At 43.8% G+C, this 14,811-nt stretch overlaps 1 protein-coding gene across 17 annotated transcripts in view; it reads left to right on the top strand.

Moving 5' to 3' along the window:
- The window catches only part of LOC121325764 (calsyntenin-3-like), a 133,883-nt gene that overhangs the window by 29,456 nt on the left and 89,616 nt on the right, over window positions 1-14,811 (top strand). For all 17 annotated transcript variants that reach the window (XM_041268746.1, XM_041268737.1, XM_041268740.1 and 14 more), the window contains exons 8-9: window positions 13,047-13,232; window positions 13,607-13,903. In XM_041268746.1, coding sequence (XP_041124680.1) covers window positions 13,047-13,232; window positions 13,607-13,903 — 483 coding nt within the window. The remainder of the gene's footprint in view (window positions 1-13,046; window positions 13,233-13,606; window positions 13,904-14,811) is intronic.

Here is a 14,811-nt window from a genome sequence, read left to right as displayed (position 1 = left end):
TTCAATTGGCAATTGGAAAATGAGTTTGTTGCGTACCAAGTAGAGAACATTCCCAAAGATATTCTTCGGTCAGACAGGGCAGATGATTCCTGGTACAAGATAGGGAGGATCTTGAATCCTGCAACAGGCCAACCAAAGTTTACATTGTTGGCCATGGTGATGCTAATCATATTGAAGGTACCCCACAGTAATGCAGACACAGAGCAAATATTTAGCATTGAGCGTAAAGTTCACACAGAGTTCCGCCCAAATTTATCCAGGAAAACGCTAGAAGCTATTTGTGTGCGGAATCTCCTTGTCTCTTGTTTTTAATTTGAAAAGCTGTAATTTGAGCCACGGTCAAGAAAGAGGTCTTACTGAGGCACAACATAAAAGTATGATTTTAATAAAATGTGCATTTATTTTTACGATAGTTTAAATAATTAACTCTGAATTACATTTCTGTCTAAGCATTATTCTTGTTGAATAGTGATTGATTTTATCCTTAAAAGTGCATGAAGGGGGCATGGTTAGGGTATGCTAGGGTTTGCTATTGTTTTCTTGATTGCTTTGCTCACTAGGTGCTAGGATTTCCATTTTCAAATGTTGGCATCTCTGAGTTTAAATATTAACAGGTGTCGAGACGCGCTAATAAGAGCTGCAGTCTCTCAATTTGTTAGGCAAAAAACAAACGTCACATTCTTACAAGAAACTCATAGTGATAACTGGAGACATGTAGCCCTTGCTTTGTGCCAATTATAAACTGCTGTCTAGAGCTCTGGCCAACAGGGAGGTCATGAGGTTTGTGGTATACTCTGACCAGACATACTGTGTGCCCAGCAGACTGAGGGAGGTCATGGGGTTTGTGGTACACTCATGGGGTTTGTGGTTCACGGGTGTGACTTTTATGTGCTCTACAGTGACATTCACAGTGTGCTGAAGATCAATAGCGGGCTGAGTGCCCGACCCTTTCCCCCCGTAGTCTGGCATCCGACGGCTGCTGTGGGGTGGGGTGGGGGGGGGGTGGGGGGGGGGGGGGGGGGGGGGGGGGGGGGGGGGGGGGGGGGTGTGGGGGTGGCACCACCCTGAGAGACTTCCAATCAGTGTCATCTGCCAAGATCAACTGGACAGAGCTGTGCCCTGCTGGTGGGGGAGAGGAGGGACCAGGACAGCCAGTGAAAGAACTGGGAGAGGGTGTTGGAGAAGTGCGGGGTGGCTGGGCAGGTGGCACTGGCTGCTGTCTTTCATAGGCAAGGCTCTCATTACCAACAACCTGGTGGCCTCCACACTGTGGCACGGGCTGTGTTTGAAGCCACCACAGGGGCTGCTAAAAGAGGTGCAGAGGGTGCTCCTGGAAGTCTTTTGGGACTGGCTGCGGCAGGGCATGCTGTACCTACACCTCTTGGCCACTGTGAAGGGAAAGACTCTGTCAGAGCCTATGTGCAGCTCCAGCTGCTACCCGACACTCACTGGAGAGACAATCTGTGGGTGAAGGAGGACACTGCGTCAGCCTGAAGAACAATATATAAGCAGCACTGAGAGAGAGAGAGAGAGCTGGGGATCTGCAGTGGAGGCTTTTACACATTATAACTGCTGTCAATTAATTTATTAGTGTTCTTAACCCTGCTGTGTCTGAGGCCTGTCCTTCTTTCATTGTTTTAGTTTTTGTTGCCGATTGACACCCATTTTTAGCCTTTCCGCCCGATAAAAGCCTGATTTTAACCTTGCTTAACCAGCTGCTTGGCCAGGCCAAGATAGATATTTACAAGAGCAGGAAGAATAGGGGAATCGGTGTGAGAGCCAGGATGCTGTGTGTGTTTTCAATTTGTTTGTTTAACGTAGGTTTGAACTGGAATTGAATTACGACAAATGAATGCATCATTTAAGAACATAAGAACATAAGAAAGTTTACAAACGAGAGGAGGCCATTCGGCCCATCTTGCTCGTTTGGTTGTTAGTAGCTTATTGATCCCAAAATCTCATCAAGCAGCTTCTTGAAGGATCCCAGGGTGTCAGCTTCAACAACATTACTGGGGAGTTGATTCCAGACCCTCACAATTCTCTGTGTAAAAAAGTGTCTCCTGTTTTCTGTTCTGAATGCCCCTTTGTCTAAACTCCATTTGTGACCCCTGGTCCTTGTTTCTTTTTTCAGGCTGAAAAAGTCCCTTGGGTCGACACTGTCAATACCTTTTAGAATTTTGAATGCTTGAATTAGGTCGCCACGTAGTCTTCTTTGTTCAAGACTGAACAGATTCAATTCTTTTAGCCTGTCTGCATATGACATGCCTTTTAAGCCCGGAATAATTCTGGTCGCTCTTTTCTGCACTCTTTCTAGAGCAGCAATATCTTTTTTATAGCGAGGTGACCAGAACTGCACACAATATTCAAGATGAGGTCTTACTAGTGCATTGTACAGTTTTAACATTACTTCCCTTGATTTAAATTCAACACTTTTCACAATGTATCCGAGCATCTTGTTGGCCTTTTTTATAGCTTCCCCACATTGTCTAGATGAAGACATTTCTGAGTCAACAAAAACTCCTAGGTCTTTTTCATAGATTCCTTCTCCAATTTCAGTATCTCCCATATGATATTTATAATGTACATTTTTATTTCCTGCGTGCAGTACCTTACACTTTTCTCTATTAAATGTCATTTGCCATGTGTCTGCCCAGTTCTGAATCTTGTCTAGATCATTTTGAATGACCTTTGCTGCTGTTGAAGCTGACACCCTGGGATCCTTCAAGAAGCTGCTTGATGAGATTTTGGGATCAATAAGCTACTAACAACCAAACGAGCAAGATGGGCCGAATGGCCTCCTCTCGTTTGTAAACTTTCTTATGTTCTTATGTTCTTATGCAACAGTGTTTGTCACTCCTCCTACTTTTGTGTTGTCTGCAAATTTAACAAGTTTGCTTACTATACCAGAATCTAAATCATTAATGTAGATTAGGAATAGCAGAGGACCTAATACTGATCCCTGTGGTACACCACTGGTTACCACACTCCATTCTGAGGTTTTTCCTCTAATCAGTACTTTCTGTTTTCTACATGTTAACCACTCCCTAATCCATGTACATGTGTTTCCTTGAATCCCAACTGCGTTCAGTATGAGAATTAATCTTTTGTGCAGGACTTTGTCAAAAGCTTTCTGGAAATCTAAATAAACCATGTCATATGCTTTGCAATTATCCATTATCGATGTTGCATCCTCAAAAAAATCAAGCAAGTTAGTTAGGCACGATCTCCCTTTCCTAAAACCATGTTGACTGTCTCCCAGGGCCCTGTTACCATATAGGTAATTTTCCATTTTAGATCTTATTATAGTTTCCATAAGTTTGCATATAATAGAAGTCAGGCTTACTGGTCTGTAGTTACCCATTTCAGTTTTGTTTCCCTTTTTGTGGATCGGTATTATGTTTGTAATTTTTGCAGTCTGTCGGTACCACCCCTGTGTCAAGAGACTGCTGCATGATCTTGGTTAGCGGTTTGTAAATTACTTCTTTCATTTCTTTGAGTACTATTGGGAGGATCTCATCTGGCCCAGGGGATTTGTTTATTTTAAGAGCTCCTAGTCCCTTTAACACTTCTGCCTCAGTTACGCTAAAGTTATTTAAAACTGGATAGGAACTGGATGACATGTGGGGCATGTTGTCAGTATCTTCCTTTGTAAAAACTTGTGAAAAGTAATCATTTAATATATTTGCTATTTTTTTTTCTTCCTCTACGATTTTGCCATTTGTATCTCTTAAACATTTAATCTCCTCTTTGAATGTTCTCTTTCTGTTGTAATATTGGAAAAACATTTTGGAATTGGTTTTAGCTCCCTTAGCAATGTTCATTTCTATTTCTCTCTTGGCCTTTCTAACTTCCTTTTTGACTTGCGTTTGCAGTTCTGTGTACTCTTTCTGCATACTTTCTTTTTGGTCCTTTTTTAATGCTCTGTAAGTGCCTTTTTTCGCTGAATATTTTTTTTTAATTGAGCTATTAAACCATTTTGGCAATTTAGTTTTACATTTAGATTTGTCTACTTTAGGGATGTAATTGTTTTGTGCCTCTAGTACTACATTTTTGAAGAACAACCATCCTTCTTCTGTGGGTGTTTTCTCTATTTTACTCCAATCTACTTCTGTTAGTCTCTGTTTCATACCTTCATAGTTTGCTTTTCTAAAATTGTAAACCTTAGCTTTAGTCATTACTTTTGGGGTTTTATAAAACACTTCAAATGAGACCAAGTTGTGGTCTGAGTTAGCCAGTGGTTCTCTGACCTCTGTTTTAGTTATTCTATCTTCGTTATTTGAAAAGACTAAATCAAGGCATGCCTCCCCTCTAGTCGGTGCCTTGACAAATTGTGTTAGGAAGCAGTCATTTGTCATTTCCACCATTTCTATTTCATCCTTCGTGCTACCCACCGGGTTTTCCCATTTTATTTGGGGGAAGTTGAAATCCCCCATTAGTATGGCTTCTCCTTTGCTACACCCATTTCTAATGTCATTGTGTAACAGATTATTTTGCTCACCGTCTGAATCTGGCGGTCTATAGCATGCTCCTATTATTATGCCCTTTGAATTTTTGTCCGTTATTCTGACCCATATTGATTCGGTTTTATTTTCTTTGTCCAGGTTTAACACCTGGGCTTCAAGACTGTTTCTTATGTATAGCGCTACCCCTCCTCCTCTTCTGTCCTGCCTGTCTTTCCTATACAGTGTATACCCACAAATATTATATTCGTCCCCATCACTCTCAGACAACCACGTTTCTGTAACATCATAGTTACCTGTTAGTGCAGTGGCTTCAAGTTCTAGAATTTTGTTTCTGATACTTCTAGCATTTAGATAAATACATTTAATGGTTCTCTTACCTGAGTTGTTGTTCTTGTTTTGATGCAGTCTCCCTTCTGTTTTTTTTGTTGTTTTCTCCCCCCTTCCTTTCTAGTTTAAATGCTTCTGAACCTGCTCGAGGATCTTTTCTCTGAGTAGACTGGTTCCCTTGTTATTTAAATGCAGTCTATCCCGTCTATACAGATAGTCCTCGTTGTAGAATGTGGTCCAATGATCAAGATAGGTGAAGCCTTCCCGTGTGCACCATGTCTTCAGCCATGCGTTTTGATTAATTATTTCCAGCTGTCCATATGGTCCTTTGCAAGGTGCGGGTAGTATACCAGAAAATACCACAGTTTTGTTTTTCTCTTTTAATTTCCTTCCTAGCTCTCTGAATTTGTTTTGCAGGGATTTTGGTCTGTCTCTTCCAATGTTGTTTGTACCGATGTGGACGACTACTACAGGGTTGTCTCCTGTTCGTTCTAGGAGCCTGTCCACGTTCTCAGTGATGTGCTTGACCGAGGCTCCCGGAAGGCAGCACACTGTTATAGTAAGGGGGTCCAAACTGCGAATTTCTCAATATGGAGTCCCCAACAATCATGACCTCCCTTCTTTTTGTTGTCTGGTCACCACTGTCAATGGGATCCTGGATGTTGTTCCTTTCGTTCTCTTGTTGTTGGTTCTGCTCATCATTCTGAAGTGACTCAAATTTGTTGGTTGTTTTGATTTCTGGTGGTTGTGCTTGACGAAGTTTCTTTTTTTCCCTGCTTCTGCCTGCCTGAACCCAGCTGTTCTGACCTTCTATCTCCCTGGTGGCTTTCAGTCTGTTAGGAGTGATGCAGACTTCCATGAATTGTGGGTGTGCCAGTTCCTCAAGATCCTGTTGCTGTCTCACTTCTTCCAGCTCCATTTCTAGCATACTTACTAGTTTATGCAAATCCTGGATCGCGCGGCACTTTACGCACACTTGGTTTATCTCCGCTGGGTTTTCTCGGATTTCCCACATCAAGCAGGTGTCACAGATTACTGGCTTGAAGACCATGTTGAGGGTTTTTTTTTTTTTTAAGTTTAGTTTCTTCTGCAGCTGTCAACCTGCTTTCAAACTGCTTCTATCTAAACTGCTCTGTACTTTTCCACGCCTGTACTTCTCCCACTCGCTGTCGCTTCCACTCGCTGTCGCTGGGAAGACTGCCTTGTTTAACTGCGTTGTTCTGCTGTGCTGTTGGCTCCTCCCCTCGCCCGTGTCTCAGAACGGCGCTGAATTTGAATCAGCTGCTCCGAGTTTCAGGTTGTTTGTTATCAGAAAAACACACGCGGCTGTTTGACTTTGAGCTGCTGCTGTGTTTCCCCAATGTCCTCTGTTTTCTGATTAAAGCAATTCAAGATGCAATTTCTCCTTACTGCTTCTAAACTGCTCTGTACTTTTCCACGCCTGTACTTCTCCCACTCGCTGTCGCTTTTGGACATGTTTGAGAGATATTTTGCCCTGTTTGAGAGATATTTTGCCCAGTTTGAGAGATATTTTGCCCTGTTTTGAAGTGTAAGATGCTGTGCTGAGTATGAATCAATAACTGCCCTTCGAGCTGCTGTCTGTCACACTGCTCTGGTTACTGATCGAGCTGCTGTCTGTCACACTCAGCATTCCCGCTCAGGTGAAATGTGCACATTTTTTGCAGTAACTTGTGAAGTACTTAAAAAATAGATGGTGAGTAAGTAGATTCAAGAAAATGCACAGAGTCCTTTTCTTCAGTCAGTTGCCAGGTTTATTGAAATATGCAGGGAGTCTGGTCCCAGGTACAGGACAAACAACACTCAAAATTACAATGCTTGCGTGACATTAAATACCCTTCTGTATAGATGGTCCACCTCCCCTTTCTCTGACATTAACCAATGGTCAAGGTAATTTAATTTATTGTGTGAGTGTTAATGTGTGTGTGTCTGTGTGTGTGGTCTAGTGTGACAACCTCTGAACTTTCTTCACACTCCTGGAGACAAAAGGTCCATACATCTGCCTTTTGTTGTCTCCTTGCGACCCCCATTGATGCCAGTGGGATTATCTCTTTTGATCTCTCTGAAGTCTAGAGCCTGTTCCCTTCTAGTCCACAGCATTGTTATCTCGTTAGCTTGCAGTCATTGTTGGGCAGTTTGTAGACGCATCGTCTCTATCAGTGGTTAGCAGTACATGCAATTTGAACCAAACAGTCTGCTATCTGCAATATTAGTCTCTTTTCAGAAAAGAACACCAGTATAGCTCTGCTAGTCCACATGCGTAGCAAACCCCTAATCAATTCTCAATCCATGTTTTCCAACAACTTGCAACAACCTTCGCTCTCAGTTTACTAACTTTCGCAAGTTATTATAAATACACCGTGTAACAATTATTTATTTTTTTTTGGTTCCTGGGTAGTAAGTGTTATTTCCTAATTGCTTATGCCTCAAAAGTATAGAAAATGGCTATTATTCCCCACAAACTTTGCTTTTGTGACCAGGACAGTGATATTTTGAAATTTACCCATTTTCCTGAACATTCCAGATAGATTCAGTGCAGTAAACTTGGAGTAACTTCTAGAACTTTCTAGAACTTTCCAGTTATATAAATAGTAGTATAATTACAGGGGCCTTAAGCCCACCAGTTCAGTTTAGTTCCAGCTGCCTAAGAGAGTGGATACATATCTGCATTTTTCTGAGATGGCATCAAGAGGCTGCAAGCATCCGGCAGACGCATTTTGCTATGTCGGAAAGCCGGCTTCTGGCGATTCTCGTGTTCATAAACTTTACAGTTTTTAACTCGTCGTATAGTTGAATATTAAAATCTTTGAAGCACAATCTTCCTGCATTATTTAGAAGTGTAAATATTCCGGTAAACATAAATAAAAATCACAATACTCACACTTTGACGTTTTTTTGTTTTATTTCCCTTTTAAAAAACATCAATTTCAGAAATCATCTCAAGTGTTTTGAAACTGTTAAAAATTTAATCGACATGTTAGTCAAAAATACACATTTAAGTGTATAGTAATTGAAGAAGACATACCATGTCCATTTTTGATTTTTGCTAATTTATTCATCATGTAACTTCACTCCAAACGGAAACTCAACATGGCAGCTGCACTAAGAAAAAAAGCAATATTTCAGTAAGACAGAGCTAAAAGAAATCTGATTATCTATATGATGGTGCGATAGTATTCTTAAAGTTTTGCTGTAATTCATGTGATCATGTACGAGTCAATACCATTATATATCATAATGCCAATTGTAAACATGTAGAGAATAAGAAAGCAAATAAGACGGCAACAGTGGCAAAGCACTGCATTCTATGCTGAAAAACTAAGACCTAATACTTGAATTATATTTTCTGACGACGAAGAAATGAGCTCAAAACTGTTTTTCTAGCTATACAATTCTTAAAGGAGAAATTGATCACTGTACTGTGGAACGGATGTAGTCACTGCACTACACACTGTTGGTTTCATAAAGACATTCTGTCTGGAGACACACCTCTTTTTAAATCTTGCAAATAACACTGCAGAGTTATAGTGGCTCTCAAAAGTATTCACCCCCCTTGGACTTCCACATTTTACTGTGTTACAACATGGAATCAAAATGGATTTAATTAGGATTTTTTGCAACCAATTGTCTTTAAAGTCACATATAATTAGTTTAGAGTCCACCTGTGTGCAGTTAAGGTGTTTCACATGATTTCAGGCTAAATACACGTGTCTCTGGGAGGTCCCACAGTTGGTTAGTATATTTCCTTGAGCAATTTTGCATAGAAGAATAGGCAAAGATTGCAGTGTCCAGATGTGCAAAGCTGGTAGGGGACTTATCCAAATAGACTAATGGCTGTAATTGCTTCCAAAGGTGCCTCTAACAAATACTGAATATTGGGGGTGAATACTTATGCAATCAATTATTTTCAGTTTTGTATTTGTAACTGATTTAAAACAATTTGTAGATTTTATTTTTCACTTTGACATTATGGACTTTTTATGTGTTGATCAGTGGCAAAAACTCCTAATTAAATCCATTTTGATTCCATGTTGTAACACAATAAAATGTGGAAAAGTTCAAGGGGGGAGAGCCACTGTAGGAAAGAGAGGATTAATTATGCATTTACATTAAAAGGGGCCCAATTACAATTGGGCAGTTGTGGCAAAGTGCCCACCCCTGTGCTATTTATTTTTGTTTTATGTTGTATGTAGTGTGTTCATTTTGGTGTATAGTCATTGGTACATGGGATATAATTTGGGTTACGAGCATGAGTGTTTAAAATGTATATTTGTATTTACAGAACTTCATGTGCAGGTAAAATGTAATAATATATGAGCATGGGAAATTGCACTTCATTAATTCACATGCAGTTGTACCGAGACTCCAATTAAATGATTGGTTAGCAATCAAGTCTCGGTACAGCCGCGTAAAAGCAGCATGTTTTCACTCACTCAGGGTCGTGTGTTCGGGAATTGAGAACGGGAGAGAGAGAGGAGAAACTTAAAGGAAAATCTAATATAATAGCAATTGCTACGAGTGCTGGAAGCACCAGCACCGTACTTGTTTTGTGTAGCGTTCATCCACCCTGTTTTGTTAGTATCTACTCATTTTGTTTATCTCTTTATTTTTGGTGTAAAGTGGTGTGTCCTGTGTTTTTTTGTTACCAATCTTTTTATTTTCTATTTGTTTACTTATTAAATGCTGAGCGTTTGCAAGCGCTCAGCTTCACCAAAAACCCACGTCTGTGTATTGTCTCACTTCTTCCTGGTCCGTGACATCACCACGCACCTGCGCACTGTGACCATCCTGCCACATATGGTGTTCAAACTGGGACAAACAACGCCTCCAGGAGCCGGACCAGGAAAAGCAAAGTGCATTTTGTGGGGGGAAAATGTTTTGTTTGTTTTGTTTTTGAAAATAAATAAATAAAATGGGATGGAAGGAGGTAAAGGACAGGGAGGACACGGTGATATAACCAGCCATTGCCGGGGTGCCCCCTCTGCGACCAAGATGATCTGTTCACCAACTGTCCCTTCCGCCATTATGAGGAAGAGAAGGAGGAACTAGTGCCCAGACTGGGGGACCGCAAGAGTCCCGTGCCCAGACGGGGGGACCGCGGGAAATCGAAGCCCAGGAGTCAGCTGTTCCCATATCCACCTGCAGAGGAAGAATGCCTGCTGGTTTCACCTCCACCAGCAGAGGGAGAGTGCCTGCTGGTTCCGTCTCCAGTGTCGGTGGGAGAAGCCCCGCTTGCTTGAGGGTCACCATCGAGGGAGATCTGGGACTGGCTGATGGACCCTGAAGGGGTCCTGAAAAGAGACCTCCCGAAGGCGATTAACTTGCTGTGGGCCCGAGATGGGGAGCGTTGGGAAACCTGGGAACAGCAACACCACCCAGTGTCCCTCCGAGACATCGCAGTCATGGTGCTCAACTACCTGGCTGCAGATATGGGAGGGGTCCTGCCATCTCTGGTCTCATCAGGAGAAGCCCCGCTGTTGTTTCGAGCGCCAGAGAGAGAGGAGCCAACGCTGCTGTCTCCAGCACAAGGAGAGCCACACCAGTCCCCTGAAAAAGAGGGAGAGCTGCACCAGTCCCCTGCAAGTGAGGGAGAACCACACCAGTCCCCTGCAAGTGAGGGAGAACCTCACCAGTCCCCTGCAAGTGAGGGAGAGCCGCACCAGTCCCCTGCAAGTGAGGGAGAGCCGCACCAGTCCCCTGCAAGTGAGGGAGAGCCGCACCAGTCCCCTGCAAGTGAAGGAGAGCCGCACCAGTCCCCTGCAAGTGAGGGAGAGCCGCACCAGTCCCTTGCAAGAGGGAGAAACTACATGCCGCTCCCACCTCCGTTGCCAGGAGACTAAGCATTTCCCACCTCCGTCGCTAGGAGACTATGTGCCGCTCCCACCTCCGAGGCCAGGAGACTACACTCTGCTCCCAGGAGTAGAGCAGCAGGAGCTGCCTCTGTATCCACTACCCTCACCGGCAGGAGCAGAGCAGCAGGATCTGCCTCTGGCTCTGCCTCCTACACCGTCAGGAGCAGAGCAGCAGGAGCTGCCTCTGCCTCCGCCACCTCCACCAGCAGAGGGTGAATGCCTGCTGGGTCCCTTTCCACCAGCAGAGGGTGAATGCCTGCTGGTGTCACTCCCCCCCCTCCCCCCCCCATCACCATGACAAGGAGAGGAGCTGGAGCTGCCTCTGCCTCCATCACCACCAGGGGAAGAGCAGCAGGAGCTGCCTCTCCCTTCATCAGAAGGACCAGGACGTGATCCTGGCAGTGCTCAGCAGACACTGCATAGCCTGCCGAGGGGAACATGGCTGGAAACAGAGGCCACGAAGAGGGCTAGTACTGCTGCCGCCACTGTACCGCAGTACCAACCACAGTACCACGACCAGGGGTCGCTGCCAGCTCTGCTGGGGCTGGAGGAACCAACCCGGAAGCCATTAATGTCTCTGCTGCCAGTCGGTAAGCTGACAGTCTTTCTGCTGTCAGCTATGTAGCTGCTGGTTATGAAGAGGGGGGAGGAGGTCCGGAGGCCACCAACCCCAGCAGTAGTTTCTCTGCCGGAGATCTTGGGGCAGGTCAGGAGACCTATTCTCACGGCAGCATTTTCGCTGCAGGAAGTACTGTGGCCGGAGCCCCACAAGAGGGAGCTGCTGACTACGAAGAAAGAGGGTGAGGTCTGGAGACCACCAACCCCAGCAGCCTTTCCGCTACTGGAATTGCCCCGGCATGTGCAGTTGTACCGAGACTCCAACTGAATGATTGAAAGCAGCATGTTTTCACTTACTTGGGGTTGTGTGTTCGGGAGTGGAGACTGGGAGAGAGAGAGAAGAAACGTAAAGTAAAATATAATATAATATCAATTGCTATGAGTGCTGGAAGCACTAGCACCATACGTTTTTTGTGTAGTGTGTGTCCACCCTGTTTTGTTAGCGTCTACTTGTTTTGTTTGTCTATTTATTGTTAGCGTAAAGTGATGTGTCCTGTGTTTTTTGTTACAATCTTTTTTTTTTATGTTTGTTTACTTATTAAATGCTGAGCGCAAGCAAGCTCAGCTTCACCAAAAACCCACATCTGTGTATTGTCTCGCTTCTTCCTGGTCCATAACATCACCACGCACCAGCGCACTGCGACCATCCTGCCACAGATAAAACATAGCAGTGAATGTGTTTTAGAGCAACAAGTCACCCAGCACGCCTTTATCAGTGTTTCATATTTTACCCTGGTTATTATTATAATGCCAGTAAAACGCTAAACTTATTTTGTGGAGTACTGTACATGTGATTACTCTTACATGACATTGCTGGACTGGTACTAATTTCATGTTTTATTTTTTATTGTAAATGTCAGCAATAAGCTAAACAGGTCTTTTCAAAACACCTTTATTTGTAGACTAAATTACTGTGTCAATGGAAGACTGTAAATATAATTCTCAGAACTGTGCTGGACATTTGGTTTTCTGAACTGTTGTAATATAATTCTTAGATTTTCCTGCTTATTTTAATGCCAGCAATGAGCCAAGTGATGTCTATAAACATTATGACAGGTCTTACAAATGAAATTGGCCATTTTTGAAAAACAGAATTTGGAATTCCCAAGAATGGAACAATTAGTAGCCCTAGAAATGGTTACAATTGAAGACAGTGCAGATGTTTTATGCAGCAGTATAAAGCAATTTTATGCAGGCCACCAGTTAAGCATGCAGTCTATATCTATGATAACAACCGACAGCTCTGCATAGGATTGGGATGATTAAAAAAATATATATATTGAGATACTTGTATTGGAATATTGTTTCAAAATTGTGTAATGCAACACAAATATATTAAAAGGGTTAATGCATGGCCGACGGTTTCTCACTGATAATGTACCCTTTCTCAGTCAAAACGGCAAGTTTCTCAGTATCTAAAAAGCGTACGCTGGTCACGCTGCTCTGGTTACTGATCTTGTGGAAATGGAGGGTGAAGGACAAATGTAACATTTTCAAAAGCATAGAAATGTGTTTTAGATTTTACTGTACTGATTAATTAAAGTAAAAAGTCAATTCAGTCTCTCTTTTCTCTCTCTGTCACTCCCCTCTCCTCTCACTTTCTCCTCTCTCTCCCCTATCTCCCTTGCTCCTCTCCTCTCTCTTTCCTATCGTTCCTCTCTCCTCCCTCTTTCTCTTCTCTCTCCCCTCTGTCTCGCTCTTCTCCTCCTCTACTCTCCTCCCTCACTCTCTTTCTCATCTCTCCTCTCCTCCCTCTCCCCTCTCTCAGGCTGGTCGAAGCGGATCGAGTATACCCCTGGCTCTGGCAGTGTCTCCCTGCTTCCCAGCATGCACCTGGAGACCTGCGATGAACCGGTTTGGAACATCCAGGCCACTATAGAGCTGCAGACCAACCACATCGGCAAGGGCTGCGACCGGGACAGCTACTCTGACCGCTCTGTGAGACGGCTCTGCGGTGAGTACTGGAAGCACTGACAGTGGGCTGGGACCATTAACACCCGACACCACACTGTGACAGCACCGCTTCACAGAATCACCCTGACAACAGCACACTAATAGCACCCCTTCACAGAATCACCCTGACAACACCACACTGTGACAGCACCCCTTTCACAGAATCACCCTGACAACAGCGCACTGTGACAGCACCCTTTCACAGAATCGCCCTGACAACAGCACACTGTGACAGCACCCCTTCACAGAATCACCCAGACAAAAGCACTCTGATTACTGCGTTACGATCCTGGCCGGTGCTTCATAGTGTGGTTCTGTGCTGGTGGGCTGAAGCCCCACCCTCTTCATCGCCTCGCTCTTTCTCCTGTCTGATAGGTGCAGTGCGCGGGGAGGTGGACCTGCTCCCGCCCCCTTCCCTCTCTACCAATTGGACTGCAGGGCTAACCACGGTGCCCTCCCCAGATTCGTCGCTGGTGTTTGTGTTCAATGGCTCGGTGCGGCAGGCGTGCGAAGTGCCCCAGTCCGCGTTGCGTGAGCTTGGCGTGTCAGCTGGAGACCACTTCACTCTGCAGCTATGGATGAAACATGCCAGCGGCAACCAGCCGGCACAGCAGCAACACGGCCGGGCCAGAAAAGAGGAGGAGAGCATCATCTGTAACACCGTCAGGAATGGTGAGAGAGTGAACATAAGAACATAAGAAAGTTTACAAACGAGAGGAGGCCATTCGGTCTATCTTGCTTATTTGGTTGTTAGTAGCTTATTGATCCCAGAATCTCATCAAGCAGCTTCTTGAAGGATCCCAGGGTGTCAGCTTCAACAACATTACTGGGGATTTGATTCCAGGCCCTGTCACAATGACGGCTGCAGTGGGTGACGTCAGACCAGAAACAGGAACCAGGAAATAAACAACAGAAATGTGGAGTTGGGTGGAGCTGAGCGATTGGTTTCGCTCATCATTTAATGAATGAACAGAACAGTAAATAAAAAGATTGTAACAAACAAAAACACAGGACACGGCACTTTCGCCAAATTAAAGAGACAAACAAAATGGACTACACAGACAAACACGCTGATATTTTAACTATTATTATTATAGCCTCCGTCTCCAATCCTGTTCTCCACTCACCGAACACACAACCTCGAGTGAGTAAAAATATGCTGCTTTTATGCTGCTGTACCAAGACTCGATTGCTAATCAGTCATTCAATTGGAGTCGCGGTACAACTGCACGTGAATTAATAAATTGCAATTCCCGGTGCTCACATATTATTACATTTTACTTGCACCTGAAGTGCTGTGCAATCCTCATGCCTAAATACAAATATACATTTTAAACACTTGTTTATATCCCGTGTACCAATGACTATACACCAACATTAACACACTATGTAAAACACAAAATACACACAGGGGCGGGGCACTTTCCCATAGATCCTCACAATTCTCTGTGTAAAAAAGTGCCTCCTATTTTCTGTTCTGAATGCTTCTTTGTCTAATCTCCATTTGAGACCCCCGGTCCTTGTTTCTTTTTCCAGGTTGAAAAAGTCCCTTGGTTCGACATTGTCAATGCCTTTTAGAA

This window comes from Polyodon spathula, chromosome 13 (assembly GCF_017654505.1).
Source record: "Polyodon spathula isolate WHYD16114869_AA chromosome 13, ASM1765450v1, whole genome shotgun sequence".
Taxonomy (NCBI): Eukaryota; Metazoa; Chordata; class Actinopteri; order Acipenseriformes; family Polyodontidae; genus Polyodon; species Polyodon spathula.
The sequence above is the reverse complement of the archived record's forward strand: the minus strand, read 5'-3'. Positions and strand labels throughout refer to the sequence as shown.